We start from the raw sequence: 16,502 nt of genomic DNA, 5'->3' as shown, positions 1-16,502 counted from the left end.
TGCCTGCGGCTTCTGCTCAAAAAAAGAAGAAGAAGTTAATTCGCTTAAACTTCACACCAATTAATGTCAGTCGCAGTCGGAGAGTCTGGGTTTGGAAAAACAAAACAAAATAGTCGGAGCGGATGACGGAAGCCGGGCCGCGCGCGCCATTACGTTGTTGTTCTAGTCATTGTCGACTTGTCTTGTTTTTCGCTTCTTCCTCGTTTGTCTATTTCACCTTGAAATGTTTGGAAATGCATTTGGGAATTAGTCGGAAAAGAAGCTTTTTCTCTCTTTGCATTTCAAACCTTGCTGGTCCCATATTGGGTGAGGCTCTCGATCCGTCTCTCTCTTGACCAGCAGACTCTCTGGACTGAGGATTTCGAACCAAAAAATCTCCATAACGCCACAAGCCAAAAGTTCGTCGAGTATACAGGACGTGATGTGTTTCTTCTTGTTTTGCCCGGAAAAGTAATAGAAATATATATACACACAAGGTGCACGTCGGATGAAAAACAAAAGAAAAATTCCATTAATTTCATTCGAGTTTTTTGCGCTCGTCGCTCACCCGTTGCACCGCCTACTTGTTCGATGCCCAACATCATCCGAAGATCAGCTGGACTCTTTTTTTGGCCACATTATACGACGACGGGGGCAGGTCAGTAGTATCTTACGAGTACGTCAACCCAACCGACACCAACATCTGCCACCCCCCTATTCCGGCGCCCCGCTCCGAGGATTTGATTCACACATATCCGGCGCCCGCGTCATCCTCAGATTGGTGTTGCGGATCACACGTTAATCAGCCAACGTCCGTTCAATCTATTTATTCCCCCGCGGAAAATAAAACAGACATTGGAGAAGCCAATCCGGTGTATAGGCCTATATCTCTTATATTCTCCCATATCCAGGATATGGGGTCCATGTTGTGTGCTGTGCGTGAGTGTGTGCTGGCCGGGGAAAAGAGGCGTGACGACCTGGTCAGCAGCAGCTAGCGGGAGCAAGCGCAACAGAGAGCTGACCATGGAAACTGCAATTCAGTATTGGAAGAAAGGCTGAAAGTGGCTGCTGCTGCTGCTTCACTGGGCAAATCTATACGCCAGCAAATGCCTTTGAGTTGTGATCTAAAGAGGAGGTAAAAGATACAAGAACTAACCGAGAGAGCCGAGCCGGGAGAGAGATGGACGAAGGCCATGCTGAGGAGACATCGACCAAAGCCGCCAAGGATTGGACTGGCCAGCAGTGAGCAGTCGTCTCATGTCCAGCATCCTCGCTGCACCGTCTTTTTCAGTTTCCCGTGTATCTGTGTGGCGTCATTTCCGTTTGGCTGAACGAAAAGAATTGCCTGATGGTGTGACATGTGCGTGAAAAATGTGAAATGACAGCCGTCAACATCGGAAATCATGTCGAGCGACAACAGTAGTGTCGGGAACGAGAGCCAAACGACGGCCAACAGAGAGTCGGCCTGTCAATTGATGGGCGAGCATTTCGACATTACGACGGGCGTCATCGTGTCGTGCAACTTGCTCATCTCGCTGCTGGCCACCTTCGGCAATCTGCTGGTGATCGTGGCCGTCGTTCGCTATTCGATCCTGCGGACGCCGACCAATCACTTTGTGGTGGCGCTGGCCCTGTCCGACCTGATGGTCGGCCTCGTCATCCCCTTTTACGTGTCCTTTTACTTTGACCTGCCCGACTACGCCTGCAATCCCACCATTTGCCAGGTCAAGAACTTTGTGGCCATGTGGACGACGTTGTGCTCGTTCATGTTGCTCATCGGTGTGGCCCTGGATCGCTACGTCTCCATCGTCCATCCGCTGGCCTATCCGCGGCTGGTCAGCCGTCGAGTCTCCCGTTCCATCGTCGCCTTCGTCTGCCTCTACGTCACGGGATTTGTGGCCCTGCCGTACCTCTGGACGGGGGCCCTCAAGGATTTGACGGTCATGACCGAGTGCGATCTGGTCTACGTTTCGGCCGCCAATTACGCCATTCTCTTCTGCGCCCATTTGGCGTTCTCGCTCATCGTCACCACATTCCTCTACGGCCACATTTTCAGAGAGGCTTGGCGCCAGAACCGGCACCACTTGCATCAAGAAGCCAAAACGGCCCTCATGATGGTATTTATATCACATTATTTAAGATCTCAAACTTGTGCGTCATAAAAATACGGCGGCTGACAGAAAAAAAAACCCGTGATGGCCCATTTTTCTTATATTTTTTAAAAGGCCCGCGCTTATTATCTGAGCTATGATGACTCTATTTCATATATTTCCAAACAAGCCATAGCAGATCGTTTGGTCGTTTTTTACGACTATTGTTGATCAACTCCCTTGTATAAAGATTAACACGAGTGCTGTGTCCGTAAAGTTATATGGGCTGTACATATATGAAAACTAATCGCGCAGTCAAGTGCGCACAGTGACTCTCGTTTTTGTTCTTTTTCTTGGAATTCGATTGGACGACGACGCTGTTACACGCCCAGGTGTTGATCTTTGGAGTCAACATCGTGAGCACTCTTCCCTATCTGATAGTCGTTGGCATCCGATACCGACACAACGAACAAATCGACCAGACGGCACTCAGCCGAGCCAAAAAGGTAAACTATGACCATTTGAATTAGCCAGAAAAACCGCTCAAATAAATATGGGACGATAATGCACGCCAATTTTCTAGTGAAACTCTCTCAGATATTTTTAGATAGACGGTTGGAACTTTTCCCTTTTTCGCTTTCGTTGTTGTTGAATGCAAACAACAGATTACATAGTTCACTGGCCCGCTTCATAATACGTCCATCACTTATTCAGTCGCTCCCATTTTCCCTTTTTTTTATCTGTGACAGTTTCGGGAAATTTAAGGCGAAAAGATAATAACTTGCAGCTCCTTCAGTTTTTATCGTCCCGGTTCGTTCGTTCGTTTTTTAAAAGAAACGATCAATTCTATTTTTTTGTTTGAGGGTCGAAAATTTTGAAAAAATGTTTGACATTTCCGCATAAAACGGGAAACGCGGTTGAGTTTCATCAACCACTTTTAAATTTTAATAGCAGTCAAGGAATTTAAAAAATATATTTTTTATTTGATTTGTTTTGGGGTTTTTTCTCAAATTACGACATTTCGTTCAAATTCGCTCTCAGTTTTGAATTTGTTACGTTTAGATGGGTGCGTGGCAAAATTTAAAATCCCCTGTAAACAACATGTATAACAATAGGGAAAAAACCGTGATAATTTTACAACCGGCTCAACCCGGATCTAAACATGCTAAACAGTTTAATTTTCTTTATCCGAGCTGTTGTTGTGTAACCGACACGCAACTCTTTTCCTCAATGTTGCCGTTTGTTTTCGGCAGGTTGTCATGATTTTGTATTTCGGGAAATCAGCCCTGAATCCATTTATTTACGGATGGAAGAACCGCGATTTCCGACTGGCTTTCGCCCGTTTGCTCCGCTACGTCCCCTGCTCCAAGTGGGCGATGGAGCGCTCGCTCAGCTCGGTGGAAATGGCCACCGGAATCGGATCGAGAGCTGGATCCATCCAGCCGCACGATCGACAGCGACTCAGTAAAATCTATCAGCTGGAGCTGCCACCTATCGAGTGGCAAATCAACTCCACCGACCTCTCCAACGACGACTACCTACAACGAACGATCCCGCCGGATCAGCAACAAGTCACGGACTTGTAAAAATTCACGACGGCACGTTTTGAAATAGTTTTTGTTTTTTCACGTTACGCCGGACGCATGCCAAGAATCGTTCAAGTCAATTCTCACGGGGGCTACACTCTTTATTCATGCAGGATGCCTCTGCTTCTTGGCCTGTCCATCGTTGCTGTTGACTGATGCGGGAGATATGTCACATGATTTTTTCCCCCCATCGGTTGTGTTGATGATATTAAAATATTTTCATGTCTTGTGTATAGGCTCCATTGAATGTTGATTGTATTTTTCGTTCGTGCCGATGCCACGGGATTCAAACTCTCTCTGACTGTCCATATCGTCATATAGCCCACACATATTTTGTATCATCTCTGTTTTCTTACTCAATGGTCCATTCCGCATTTTGTATTTTCTTATTTTTTTGCAACGCATTTCTTTTCGGCCTGATGTACTCATGATTCTCGTTGTTGTAAAACGGACAAGTGGTCAAATTCCTTCGTGTTTAGTAGCCAAATTTACATACTCAATTATTCATGGATCGTTTGTAACTTTGTAAAATGTAACAAACATTGTGTTATGAACGTTTCGTTAGGCGACAATAATATGTAAACAAATACGCTGTGTAATGAGTCTCAAAAATATTAAATCATGTTTATTTACGTCGAACCAAAGTAACTCATTGCGTCATCATCCTAATCACTCAAAAACAGTCATACAGTAAGTCATAAGTTTACAATTAATTAATTAAAACCAAATGGAATGCAATGTTTTGTTTTGTTGAACGCTAATAAAACTTTAAAAAAAACAGAACAAAATCACGAATACGATCGTTCACAAATCACTAAATCAGTAAATCACGATGTTTTCTTTTCTTTCGTTTATTGGCGTGCTCGGGTGCGAAAAGGCTTCCATGTTAGAAAATCCGGGCACGGCGACATTTTAATAAGCGCCGCCTTACGTCGTCTAACCTAACAGTGTCGAGCATCGTTTACACACAGTAAACAAGTTAAACCTCGGCCGCAGAGTATGGCTGGGAATTTCTGGCAAAGCTCGCATTGGTTAGTTTTTATTTGTCTAACGTTTTGATTCACATTTAATTACTCACTTTATTATTAGTCAGCAGTGGCTACTAGACCCTTCTGATTTGGTTCGAGAACGCCAAGGGGATTTCGCCATCGTCACGGAGGAAGACTATCAAAAACTCTTCATCTTCTTTAGTAACTGTAAGTTTATATTAACTATGGAATCATCTCCTAAATGTTGAATAATAAAAGTGTCTTTCTCATGTTAGTCATCCAGGTTCTTGGTGAGCATTTGAAACTCAAACAACAAGTCATAGCGACTGCCACAGTTTACTTCAAGCGGTTTTATGCCAGGAATTCCTTGAAATGCATTGATCCACTGCTACTTGCCCCCACATGCATTCTGTTGGCTTCAAAAGTCGAAGAGTTTGGTGTAATTTCGAACAACAGATTAATCACAACATGTCAATCAGTTGGTATGTGATCTTTTCATAAGACAAAATTTGTTATTGTGATTCAATCAACTTCTTAAACAGTCAAGTCAAAGTTCAACTATGCCTATCCTCAAGAGTTTCCCTACAGAGCACAACACATCCTTGAGTGTGAATTTTATTTATTGGAAAACATGGATTGCTGTCTAGTTGTTTACCAACCTTACAGGTGATCAACTGTTTCTGAGAAAATTTAAAGCATAATGTAATAATGTTTTCATTTGAAATTTCCACACAGACCACTTGTCCAATTTGTTCAAGACATTGGGCAAGAAGATCTTCTTGGATTGTCATGGAAAATAGTCAATGATAGCCTAAGAACTGATATATCTCTTCTGTACCCCCCTTACCAAATTGCATTGGGTTAGCTTGAATTATTTTTGTCTTTTATCATGTGAACTCTACTTCATTTATTTCTTTCTTTTCTTCTGTATTAGCTGCCATGCAAATGGCTTGTGTTGTGCTTCAGAAAGACGGGAAAAATTGGTTTGCGGAAATTGCCGTCGATACGGATAAAATTCAAGAAATAACGCGTCAAATTCTGGCTCTGTACGATCTCTACAAGACCTACGACGAGAAAAAAGAAATTCAGGGTTTGTTGGCCAAAATGCCTAAACCCAAAACGCAGCCAAGTCGGTAGGATATTCAATTTCCTATTTAGATCCCAATTCTTTCTTATTTGATCACATTGCAAAGAATAAAATTTTAAAATTGTTTAATACACTGTGATAACTATGTAGGCCTCCCTCGTCAGCACAATCACAGGATGGAATACAGGGCACAAATGACCAGTCCATGGGTGTGACAAATTGATTATCATTATCATTCTCATTTTATAAACTGAAAAACACAAAAAAAACTGTGTTATGATCAACTATTTAATACATGCTTTCTTTTACAATGAAAATGAGAACGCAATTTCTCTATTCTAGTAGTTTAGAAACAACATCAAGGCGGGGAGTACGTATGTAAGCGGCTTCGTTGAAAACGTTTCCGCGCTGTTACTTTGTTGGATTTTCCATCGTGCAATATTTTCGTTAGGATTGCCTTGATCACCGTCAAACCAAATACGCATGCAGGGCTCTGAATTATTGGTATACTTCCATGAATGATCCCAAACCTTTTAGAAAATAAAAATGTAATCAAAATTCTAGGGAGAATGTTAATACTGTTTACCCTTTCACAAAAATTAGATGAGTTTTGAAAGATATCGGAAAAGGTGCGACATTCGGATTCAGGTCGGCAGTGATTGGTCCCATTAATCCATTTGAAGTTTAATGTCCAATTGTCTGTACATGTGTAATCATCCTTGCAAGCATTGAACCAATCATCACAATCAGTGGCGCAAAGAGGCACGTCCAAGAATCTTTCTCTGCGCATTTTCATGTTTACCTAGATAAAAAAGAAAATATACAATTATTTTCTACAAGTTTAAAACATTCAAAACAAATGCTGCTGGTTATATAAAACTAGCATCTAGGCCTCTAGGTGGATCTGTGTTTCTAAAATTACAAAGCTTACAGACAACAATGTCTTATTTATTATGTAACAGCTGAGAAAATTAATTCTGCCTATTGTTTTCAGAGTGAATCTTTAGGAAAAATGAACTGACTATATTCCTATAGCTTGCATAAGCATGTTAAAGAGAGAACACATTTTTTCCATGAGTTTCATGGAACCCACCGTTTGCATCCATGGTCCAACATTAGGTGAGCATTCATAAAAGCATAAATCCTGAACAAAATGTTCTAGACATTTGCTCGACATTTTTCTGTTGGGACAGTGGTTGTAGTTGAAGCCATACATTTTCCCTCCATGAGCATGAACTGTCGTGTTTCCTGTGCAACAAGAATTGTTTTTCCATGGTAGGCACTGAAAAGAACCGAAAAAGTGGCGATCGATAAAATATTATTCAAGATATGTAAGACAAATATTACCTGTTTGTGCAAAGAATCTTCTGGGCCAGGTTCTCGTTTGTGATTGTTACCATCGATGCAAGAATTCACTAACTGTCTCTTATCCTTCACACTGATTTGACCAGAGATCGAATGAAATAGTCCAAGAAATAGAAGAACGAAAATGACATAATGTCTCGTTTCACATGCATTTTGGTGGTGGGAAAGCATGGCCTCAATGTAAGTTTAAAAAGCCAAAACGTCTTCTGCTAGCCGCGTGAATAAAGGTCCTATTCTCAGTCGTGTCCTTCTCGTAAATGAACGATTTTTGGACGAGGCCACGAAACTTAAGGCAATGCTTAGAGGAAGAGTTTGGGGAACTCAGCTGAAATCAATGCGCACTGGCTCGGATGTACGCATGTTAATTGAGATAATAATTAAATCGCCCATATTAAAATAACCGTATCAGCAACGCCTCAGTTTTCTATATAGCACATCACATTTCGCCTTGTAGGATGTGGTTTCGTATTTTTCGTACTTTGTGTAAAGGCAGGAAGTCTTTCATTAATTAACTTTCCGATCAATAAGTTTTGTTTCATAAAATGACGTTTTGATCTCCGTACTTAACGACGGAAAACAAGTTCGCTTTTTGCATTTGCTAATTTATTATTCTGAATTCTGATTTCTGAATACATGTGCCTGTATTCAACGCCAGAAAAAATGTTTATTCCATCAAAGTGATATGGGGACACAGAACGAAAACGAGCTATTTATATATCTTAGTAAGCATTTAAAACACATTTAAGCCTTTACCATTACCCTTTGCAACCATTACCATTCCACAAATTTGAAAAGTGTGAATTAACTTCAGTCTTCTAAATACTCGCTAGATGACTGCTCAATCGTTTTTTCGACGTCACAATATGGCCGTATTAGAGAATCTTTTCTAGAGAATGTTTTTCCATTCATCAGAAGAGAAGACATTTTCTGATTTACGGTTTGTTTGCGTGATTACCCAATGCAGATCTGCCTATCTGCTTGGTACTCATTAATTAGTCCTCCAGTTGAAATCCCGACCGCCAAACTATCTCCCGACCTATAAATATTGATTTTCGGAAAATTCTATATTCGACCCCGACCCTCTACTAGTGTAGAATTTGGGAGTGCGTTTCTCTTGTGAAATCAATCAAAAGACTCGGTTGCTTTCCCCGGAGAATTTCTATTGAAAAACTTCGCTGCAAAAAAGAAATGTCTAGGCATGAAGGTAAGTCATATTATTTTGTTGTACCTATAAACCTTTGTCTTCTATAGATTTCACAAAGATCAAAAGTTTACTTTTGTGATGATGGCCCCTATGCTAAACTCCCATTTTTACTCCAAAGTTCTATTAATTAACTAATATTTTTCTCTTTTTCTTCAGGTGTCAGCTGTGATTCTTGCATTAAAGGAAATTTTAGGGGTTTGCGATTCAAATGTTTGATATGCTATGACTATGATTTGTGTGCAACTTGTTATGAGGCAGGAGCCACCAACACTCGCCACACTGCAGATCACCCCATGCAGTGTATACTCACCAGATCAGACTATGGTATGAAAGTGAGTTTTATGCAACAGTTATTTTCACTTAATTTTGAATGTTTTTACAGATACTTTTTATGGAGGAGAATCAATCAGCTCAGATACACCCCAGTCTTTTTCATGCCCATATTGTGGGAAGCTTGGATATACCGAGACAGGATTGTATGATCATGTGACATCAGACCACACAGAAACTCCTTATGAAGTGGTAAGTCTGTTTCTAAAGATTGTTCAGTGATCCGGCAGTATGTGGTAACCTCAATTGTGTTTCAGGTATGCCCCATATGTGCGTCTTTACCGGGTGGAGAGCCAAACCAGGTTACTGAAGATTTCGCGGCCCATCTAACCATGGAACATCGTGGTAAAGTTTTAATTGAAATTGCAATCAATCTACTTTCGTTACCGTTTTTGTTTCAACCATTTCAAAGGTGGAATTATCGGTCACAATGGTGTCTTACGAGAAGAAGAACCAGGAGGAATTGGTCGAGGTGTGCGTCGCATTCCTCATCCAGCTCGAGGATCTTCTGGTCCGAGAACAAGAAGACCTAATATGCACTTTACGTAATTAAATTTTCTATCGAATTGAATTCAGCAAAGTTACATTATATAATTACAACCTAATTAATTTTAGTTCTACTGGTTCCGTCCTGACGTCGTCCGGAAGTACGCCTGGATCTAACTCTAGTTCGTCGCGAGAGCGTGATCGGGAACGTGAAAGGGAGGCCATGGATCCGATTGCTGAACTCCTTTCTCAATTGAGTGGTGTTCGTCGAGGTCTCGGGGCTTCCGGACTTGGGAGTGTTCTCGGTTTAGGCGCGCTGGGATCATTAGGTGGAGCTTTGGGATCGCTAGGAGGTATGAATTATGATATTGCTTTGTGTTTTTTACATATTGTTTCACGTTTATAATATTTATTGCAGCCAACCTAAGTGGCCAATCGCCTGGTTCCAATAATTCGAGTTTACCTACACCTTCTGGAAGAGGGAGACTATTAGGATTAGTTGGAAGAGATAATGCAGGTAACTGCTACTACCTCTACACTTTTTACTTTAAGTCATGTCGTCAAATTACAAATTTTACATTTTGTATAATTTTTTAGGAGCGTTTAGTGAATTAGTCAATAATGGAGCCAGTGGACAATCCCAACCGCAATTAGAGCGGCACCAGGTTCGCATTTTTCATTTCATATGTATTTTCGGCATCCAACAAACAAATGATTGATTTAATTATGTCGGGTTATTGTTTAACAGGCGTTGAGGTTGCCCCGGCGACAGACACAAGTCATATCCGCACCGTCAACGTTTTCATCAACGAATGTTACTACTGGTGTGACCCCCAACGGCTCCAGTTCCATGATACCTACCACCGCTTCAGTCGGTAGCCCCGATTCTACAAACAATTCTCAATTACTCTTATCAAGGTTTGTCGAGCACTGTAACATTTAAATTGTTTCAATGTGAGTCATATCTGTTCTTTTTCTTTTTAGGTTGGGAAATGTGCTAAAAGACGATAGAAAAGAGTCAAACAGTAAGAGCTGTCAAGATCGAAGCCTTTTCATACAAGATCTGATCCTCTCAACTCTAGCTGCTGGGTTTGAGTTGGACATTGACAGAGATTTGACTACTCCGTTGTCTAGTGTTGAACTATCTCGAGATATTTTGACTACCGATCGACCCGAAAAGAATGATGTTGCAGTTTCAAGGGGTGAGGCGATCTAAAAGTTAGAATAACGTCAACATTCCCCTTTACAGTCAACACTATTTTATTAGGAAACAATCTTGGCGAGGCGAGTGTAGCGTCAACCGGAAGCGCTTCACAGAACACCAGCGGAAACCTCGTTGCCGACAGTACGAGTGTAGCGTCTTCAAATACGGCTGCGTCCGCTCTCCCAGATGGACCACCAACCAGAGGACCCGCTTCTTCGATTATAAGCGGCTCTCCATTGTCGACCAGACCCAAGCAAACGGTTCACCACACCGAACCGAAAGGTAATGGAACTGGCTTTCCTTTTAAATTGAGTCATAGCAAAGTTGTTTACTGCTTTTTACCCCCTGAATCAGCTTCTGGTAACTCATCGTCATCTGTAACAGGGCGGCGAGTAACTCATCACCAGGCGCCAACATCAAGTATGCGCATCCCCAGTGCCTCTTCCTCTTCAAACTCGTTATCGTCGTCTTCGCGACCGCCTGTTCACAGCTCGAGTGGTGGGATCGGAAGTGGGTCTGTCAACTCAATGGTCCGATCTAGAAGTCATGGCACCAACGGAGCTAGTGGGGCCTCTGGATCTAGCACTGGAGCGCCCGGTGGATTGTTAAGAAAGCCTGTCAGGCCTCAGACCAGTCATCCTCCCCCTCCCCCTTCCTCCCACTAATGAAATTCTTCTTGATATTTGCATTATTTTCGTTTGAAAATCGAGGGCGAGAGTGAAAGGGATGACCAAATTATTTCTATTCCTCGTCCAAGAAGTTATCCGCCGCCCTATTTGGTTAGAAACATCTCCCCCGCCTCCCGTCCGCTACCCTTCGCACTCAACATTGCAGTGCCTGACTGGAACAAACACAAACTGACGCGATACTTCTACTGTGCGAATAAAGAGAAAAATGGAGACTAAATTAAGCAAATAATTGAGGTTAAAGAAATGATAATTGTTTGAATCTTTTAAAACTACCGAGAAAAACTGTTAGGGCCATTCATTATTGAGTGTGATGGCTGCCAAATGTAAGAAAATGCCCTATCCCCCCCTTCCAGTAAACCTATGAAGGATTGGATTGCAGCAGCCGTGTAGCATATATATATTCACAAACAAGAAAAAACAGCTTTCTATTTTTTTCATTGATAAGGATTTTTTCTTGTTTTTACGTTACTAATTTTACTGAGCTGAGTGTTGATTTGCTTTGTAGGTAACGCGCTCTCAGTTTATATCTGGCTGTTTTTTTCTTTTTTTTTTCTTTTTTTTTTGCAACTCTCGCTCCCACTTCTCTTATGCATATATATTATATTATAGGGAATTTTCCGGGCCTTAATTTCTTCTTTCACAACCAGCTGCTGGCTAGTCGAAGTGTAGAGAGATTGAAGGAGGCGAGAGACAGAGGAAGGTTCTTTGAATGGATATATTGGAAAATAAAATGTTTATTAATCACAGATACACACGCAAACACGTGCCCAACTTAGCCGTCAGACGCTGTTCTTTTCACCTGGAATTGTTTTTAAATATTATTTTCAGGATGACACGTCGGACTGCCATCGATTCAAATCGACAATTGAGTTCTGTATGAGTTTTTTAATCCGCCTCTTTTAATTGTATATCCAGCAGATCAATGGCGTGAAATAATGTGCGAGTAACCTTGTTTCCCAACGCCACTAAAAAGGAATTTCTGTATTGATCATTTCCCCAACTTTCACATTAAGCCTTCTACTGAGTTGTTCCCTGACGACCGCCTCCCTTATTTTTTTTTCTCTTCCCTTCTTTTTTTATAGTGGAAATAATTTGTTTTTCCTTGAATCGATTGAATTTGCAATCCGTGGCGCGCATCAATGTAATTTACTTATATAGTGGTCATATGATGGATTGCCTATATCAATAAATTCATTCATCTAACGCATTTACTTAAGAATTTGTTGATGGAGGCATGGAGCAATAGGAAACGAAATATATATAAGATGTAATTAGAAAATATTCGACGAAAAATGTACTCTGTATTTATAAAAGTATTTATAACAGTTTTTAAGACACTTGAGTGCACACCAATACTAAATATTATTATAGGAAAGAAATGTGACGGGTATAGGATGCTGGATGGACTGTTACAACAAATTTTTGGTAATGCATAGCTTTAATTTTACTTATCAGCAACAATGGAAAGAGCACGTATAGCTTGCATATCTTGACTAAATTGTGCTATTAACTCTGAAGCAGCTGGTTCGCTTTTTGTCGCTTTCGGAGAAGTTCTTTTAGGACTAGTGCCGCTGTGAAGGACTAATGAATTGAATAGTTTCGTGCATTCACCATAGTAATTAGTTTCGGCTCGAATTAATGCTAACAGGGATGGTTCAATGTAATCTGCTCGCAGATCCAACATTGTGTTCATGTCATTCAATAGTTGTTTGTTTGTAGTTTTAAAATCTCCTTCCATAACAGATAAGGAACGTTTAAGCTGCTCTGTCCTTGCAATGTTTGTTCCTGTTCTCTCCTTTTCCTTGAGTTTTTCTAACTGTTTTCTTACAGGAAGGAGATCAGTAATCATTTGATCTCTTTTTTTAATAGCTGTTTGTGCACTTCCAAATTCATTAGCAAGTTTCTTTAAGGGGTCATTCACAGTAACTTGTACAATATCAGAAAATTGTTTGGCAGATTCCCCCATTTGTTTGGAAACTGAGTGGTATTCTTCTGCTAAGACTCTGAAATGTTCCTCTTCATACACTTGGTTACATGATGACAGATCTGAAGTGAGCTTCTGTTCACAACGGGCTAAAGTGGAAAATGACTCTTTCAGGTTCTTGCACTCTTTTTGGACTGTTCGATTGATTTCTTCAAGCCTGTACATGAAAAAAAAATGTATTTTAATACTTGAAATCAACTTAAAAATAAATACTTTTGAAGCCGGAGAAATGCATAATCAATATCTGCTTCTTCGGCAATTGTGCATAGTCCACATGAAGGTGATGGCCTAGCATGAAGCTGACTTCTTTTCATTAGACCCCTACAAAAAATACTTTAAAAATTTGCATTTAATAATAATAAGTTGCAAATAATATACCAATTCATGATTCCAAACCGCACGATCCCACCTGAGTTGTCTTATCTCATGGGACATAAACCAAGACAAAATATATTGCACAACAGAAACAGAACCAACCCAACCGAAAACAACAAGTTGTTGCACTCTGCCATCTATGGGACAGAATTGTAAGATTTTTAATTTTTACAATAAGCAATTAACATCCAGCGTTGCATTTTTCACTCAGCTACCTCCGATAGAAAGGTAGGCTGTGTCCACTTTCCAGGCTGTTTCTGTTTGTAATTTTTGTTACATTATAAACTTAAATATTATAACGTTCAGTAACTCACTAATGGCCGTAAATCCGTAATAACTAATAAGACAGTAATAACAGCACTGCAACAGCGCTTCCCACTTTCCCAGTTCTTTCGGAAGTTCGTCTGCATCACCATTCACCAAACCAGTTGCAAAGTGACCACCTAACAGTGTAGGTGATGACTGAAGGTGTCGCAAAGCTTTAATCACGAATAATTTAATTGTTTGATTGTAGTGAGAATTTGGCAAATGAGTCCGTTAACGAAAAAGTTTGCTTTTTACCTCTCGAATGCTGTGTTACCCACGGATGTCCCGTTACCCTCTAATGTGTTGTCTTCTAGAGCCAATCTCTTACAGCTGGTATGAACAAGGCTATTGAGAAAGACTTTAGCATCTCGAGATTGAGTGTTTTAGTAAAAATAACTTTTTCTGGATATTTTAACGAAATGTCTTAATTTTCTTTTCGGACTCTGGAATTTTTAGGTCACGACCGACGGGCGACGGAATGGACCGATCGGCGCGAATGCAGGTTCATTGCAAAACGCATCTTTGCCAAAAGAACTGACATCCGGGAAGAAATTGGCTTTGGCGATGAAATGCATGCGTTGGGGAAAGAAATACATGATACTACTACCAGTCCCCTATCAAATGAAATATTGCTGCAGTTTGGACTTTTGGTCAAGACAGAATTTGAAAAAACTCTTTATCAAGAGCTATCTACTATCTGAGGCAGGTGACTCCCATGATATAGTTAACAAACAAACCTAAGATGCATAACACTCAACTGTTTTTTTTTTTTTCTTTTTTTAATACATATACTAAGTTACCAACAAACAGTGCACAGTGCAGGAAGAATTCATCACGTGAACGCTATTTCGTGTGCCCTGACACCCAGGATGCTTGTAATCTAAAATTGAGTGAAGATGGTGGACGAGAGTAGCAACGCAGAAGCTGCTCACCTCTGGAAGACGTTGAGCGAAGATGAAGTGGAAGTGAAATGCAGTCAGTTTCATTTCCTCCGCTGCCAAATCAATCTCTCTGCTCAGAGCCTGATTGAAGTGATTGACGAATTTGGTAAATTGGTCCACCCATCAAATTGTGAAGTTCCCCTGATGGATTTAGTCGTAATAATTTTTGAAAAATTGTATTGTTGTTGGCTGAGACACTGAAGATGACATCTAGTGGCCAGGTTTGTCTTCAGTTGTTGGGCGTAGGCTAGCCTTTTAAGCCCTTACCCTTTTCTTGGTTTTTTGTCAGCTGAAGCTTTTGAGAGAAAGAGTCGCCATTTTTATTTGTTAGGGGTTTTGATGTTAGCTTAATTAGCTTGATTGCTATTTGTAATTTGTTAGGCATTTCTTAGAATTTGTGATGGGTTTTAGTTGGTTCGGGTTGGCGGTTGGTGATCTTGCTATTTATTTATTCTTGGTATTGATTCGATTCAATTCTATTCACGTGCAGTGAAAGTGCCTGAAAGTGAAAGTGTTAATAAATGTAATTTTTTATCTGTAGATGAATTTTGATGCTTTAAGACTTGGAGACCATATTTTCCACCACTTCGAGAAGCTGAGTAACATTCTACTTGTACAATGTTAAGAATGGTAAAATTATCAATTAAACTGATTGAAATATATTTGGATAATAACATTTGTAATGTTTGATTGCAGGCACCTTTTAATAAAAGGAACTTCAGCCATCCAATCTAGGACTTCCATCCAATCGTGCAGGCTGCATGGAAGTCGCATTTACCTTTGCTGTGAACATCATGAACACATACACTATTTGAAGGTGACAATCTTATCCAGTTTAGATTTTACAGTTAAAATGTGACTAAGCTTTGCATCCATTGGTTAGTTTTAACATTTTGGGATTTTGTCAAGTCAACAGCTATTTCCTTCAGGGTTGTGTTCTGTTATGGATTTTTTAAAGGGGAGTTTGTTGTATGCAAGAAAGGCAGATTCCGAAAGAAGTTTTGTTTATTTGTTCCACTGTAGAGTATCCTTTAAAGTTTAAATTAATTTGTATTTAAATCTCAAATGAGTCATCTAGTCTCATGTAAATTTATTAATTTCGCTTTCAATAATAGGTAAAAGATAATGTTGCCATATAGTATTTGGGATGAATATTTGAAGTGATCATATAATGTAGCATATTTTTTTAAAATTTCATACAGCATTTCCAAAGATGCTGAAGATTAATTTTACTTTGGTTATAGGTTCATGTTAACATAGCAGTGGTGTTGCTGTCCAATGTGGCGTGTTGTTGCAGCCTATGGTGGTGAAAGATATCTGCATCAAGTTGCTGTTCCTGTCCAATGTGGTGTGTTGTTGCAGCCTATGGCGGTGAAAGATATCTGCATCCAGCATTGTGTTTAATTGCTATTTGTGTCTATGCAGTTTACCTTTTATATATTGAGAAGGAACAAAAAAAAAGTAATACGGGGAGGTTCATGTCAAACAAATAAAAACATGTCCGCGATTGGGGAATGAGGAGGGAGTTGGGTTGGGATATTTGATTATCATTTACTAAAAGAAGTGAGGTGTGTTTTTAATGAATACGCAATACTTAGTGATAAAATCTGTTGTTAACCTATATAACCTTCCTCACTTACACATCCATTCCTCAAACCCCATAAACACCAACATCAAATCCCACATCCACTTACATCCATTCCTCAAACCCCACAATCTCCAACATCAAACCACACAATTGTTGTATATCTATAACCATCTATATATAAATAAATTAAATGTCATTGTATATAAATATTGCGTCAACTATTTTTATTCTAAATACAAACAAAATAAACAATTCATTAAACAGAGCGTCCGGTTCAAGACAGTTTTTTTTGTGCGAGG

At 40.1% G+C, this 16,502-nt stretch overlaps 5 protein-coding genes and 1 long non-coding RNA gene across 9 annotated transcripts; 4 read left to right on the top strand and 2 right to left on the bottom strand.

Annotated features, from left to right (window-relative positions):
- The first annotated feature begins 216 nt into the window (after positions 1 to 216).
- LOC124190082 (adenosine receptor A2b-like) lies at positions 217 to 4,294 on the top strand. The gene is made up of 3 exons (XM_046582635.1): positions 217 to 2,096; positions 2,462 to 2,575; positions 3,323 to 4,294. The coding sequence occupies exons 1-3, from the start codon at positions 1,383 to 1,385 to the stop codon at positions 3,653 to 3,655; spliced, it is 1,161 nt and encodes a 386-aa protein (XP_046438591.1). The 5' UTR covers positions 217 to 1,382; the 3' UTR covers positions 3,656 to 4,294.
- Positions 4,295 to 4,526: 232 nt separating this feature from the next.
- Positions 4,527 to 6,048, top strand: LOC124190090 (cyclin-C-like). Its single transcript, XM_046582642.1, has 7 exons — positions 4,527 to 4,686; positions 4,745 to 4,851; positions 4,920 to 5,126; positions 5,187 to 5,310; positions 5,380 to 5,504; positions 5,579 to 5,777; positions 5,882 to 6,048. The coding sequence occupies exons 1-7, from the start codon at positions 4,655 to 4,657 to the stop codon at positions 5,952 to 5,954; spliced, it is 867 nt and encodes a 288-aa protein (XP_046438598.1). The 5' UTR covers positions 4,527 to 4,654; the 3' UTR covers positions 5,955 to 6,048.
- On the bottom strand, positions 6,006 to 7,374 carry LOC124190119 (folate receptor alpha-like). The gene is made up of 4 exons (XM_046582691.1): positions 7,079 to 7,374; positions 6,825 to 7,013; positions 6,318 to 6,533; positions 6,006 to 6,261 (listed from the first exon to the last, which is right to left on the bottom strand). The coding sequence occupies exons 1-4, from the start codon at positions 7,265 to 7,267 to the stop codon at positions 6,070 to 6,072; spliced, it is 786 nt and encodes a 261-aa protein (XP_046438647.1). The 5' UTR covers positions 7,268 to 7,374; the 3' UTR covers positions 6,006 to 6,069.
- Positions 7,375 to 7,768: 394 nt separating this feature from the next.
- LOC124190057 (E3 ubiquitin-protein ligase KCMF1-like) lies at positions 7,769 to 12,212 on the top strand. 2 transcript variants are annotated; one of them, XM_046582591.1, is made up of 12 exons: positions 7,769 to 8,300; positions 8,457 to 8,624; positions 8,683 to 8,822; positions 8,888 to 8,975; positions 9,043 to 9,175; positions 9,246 to 9,469; positions 9,535 to 9,633; positions 9,714 to 9,781; positions 9,865 to 10,034; positions 10,101 to 10,318; positions 10,384 to 10,602; positions 10,705 to 12,212. In XM_046582591.1, the coding sequence occupies exons 1-12, from the start codon at positions 8,285 to 8,287 to the stop codon at positions 10,983 to 10,985; spliced, it is 1,824 nt and encodes a 607-aa protein (XP_046438547.1). In that variant the 5' UTR covers positions 7,769 to 8,284; the 3' UTR covers positions 10,986 to 12,212. The 2 variants fall into 2 exon arrangements, with proteins under 2 accessions (XP_046438547.1, XP_046438538.1); XM_046582582.1 differs by having other exon boundaries at positions 7,940 to 8,300; positions 10,675 to 12,212.
- Positions 12,213 to 12,290: 78 nt separating this feature from the next.
- On the bottom strand, positions 12,291 to 13,499 carry LOC124190111 (bridging integrator 3-like). Its single transcript, XM_046582683.1, has 3 exons — positions 13,372 to 13,499; positions 13,207 to 13,314; positions 12,291 to 13,150 (listed from the first exon to the last, which is right to left on the bottom strand). Exons 1-3 carry the CDS (start codon positions 13,377 to 13,379, stop codon positions 12,454 to 12,456), a joined length of 813 nt encoding a protein of 270 aa, XP_046438639.1. The 5' UTR covers positions 13,380 to 13,499; the 3' UTR covers positions 12,291 to 12,453.
- A 299-nt stretch (positions 13,500 to 13,798) lies between these two features.
- Positions 13,799 to 16,410, top strand: LOC124190129. Of its 3 annotated transcripts, XR_006872854.1 has the most exons (6): positions 13,799 to 14,007; positions 14,131 to 14,380; positions 14,471 to 14,721; positions 15,157 to 15,245; positions 15,312 to 15,432; positions 15,860 to 16,410. It is a non-coding gene; the product is annotated as an uncharacterized LOC124190129 (long non-coding RNA). The 3 variants fall into 3 exon arrangements; XR_006872855.1 differs by lacking the exons at positions 13,799 to 14,007; positions 14,131 to 14,380; positions 14,471 to 14,721; positions 15,860 to 16,410 and adding exons at positions 14,773 to 15,072; positions 15,499 to 15,620; XR_006872852.1 differs by lacking the exons at positions 13,799 to 14,007; positions 14,131 to 14,380; positions 14,471 to 14,721 and adding an exon at positions 14,780 to 15,072.
- Positions 16,411 to 16,502: the final 92 nt, after the last annotated feature.

Source organism: Daphnia pulex, chromosome 1 (genome assembly GCF_021134715.1).
Source record: "Daphnia pulex isolate KAP4 chromosome 1, ASM2113471v1".
Classification (NCBI taxonomy): domain Eukaryota; kingdom Metazoa; phylum Arthropoda; class Branchiopoda; order Diplostraca; family Daphniidae; genus Daphnia; species Daphnia pulex.
The sequence above is the reverse complement of the archived record's forward strand: the minus strand, read 5'-3'. Positions and strand labels throughout refer to the sequence as shown.

Coding starts and splice junctions, on each gene's coding strand:
- LOC124190119 (XM_046582691.1), bottom strand. CDS start 7,267: ATGCTTTCCCACCACCAAAATGCATGTGAAACGAGACATTATGTCATT. Junction 6,534..6,824: donor TTGGACCATGGATGCAAACG/GTGGGTTCCATG, acceptor TTTTTTATCTAG/GTAAACATGAAAATGCGCAG. Junction 6,262..6,317: donor CATCTAATTTTTGTGAAAGG/GTAAACAGTATT, acceptor ATTTTCTAAAAG/GTTTGGGATCATTCATGGAA.
- LOC124190090 (XM_046582642.1), top strand. CDS start 4,655: ATGGCTGGGAATTTCTGGCAAAGCTCGCATTG. Junction 5,127..5,186: donor CACAACATGTCAATCAGTTG/GTATGTGATCTT, acceptor CTTCTTAAACAG/TCAAGTCAAAGTTCAACTAT. Junction 5,505..5,578: donor CCCTTACCAAATTGCATTGG/GTTAGCTTGAAT, acceptor CTTCTGTATTAG/CTGCCATGCAAATGGCTTGT.
- LOC124190082 (XM_046582635.1), top strand. CDS start 1,383: ATGTCGAGCGACAACAGTAGTGTCGGGAACGAGAGCCAAACGACGGCC. Junction 2,097..2,461: donor CCAAAACGGCCCTCATGATG/GTATTTATATCA, acceptor TTACACGCCCAG/GTGTTGATCTTTGGAGTCAA. Junction 2,576..3,322: donor CACTCAGCCGAGCCAAAAAG/GTAAACTATGAC, acceptor TGTTTTCGGCAG/GTTGTCATGATTTTGTATTT.
- LOC124190057 (XM_046582582.1), top strand. Junction 9,470..9,534: donor AGCTTTGGGATCGCTAGGAG/GTATGAATTATG, acceptor TATTTATTGCAG/CCAACCTAAGTGGCCAATCG. Junction 10,319..10,383: donor TGATGTTGCAGTTTCAAGGG/GTGAGGCGATCT, acceptor CTATTTTATTAG/GAAACAATCTTGGCGAGGCG.
- LOC124190111 (XM_046582683.1), bottom strand. Junction 13,151..13,206: donor GCATTTCTCCGGCTTCAAAA/GTATTTATTTTT, acceptor TTTCATGTACAG/GCTTGAAGAAATCAATCGAA.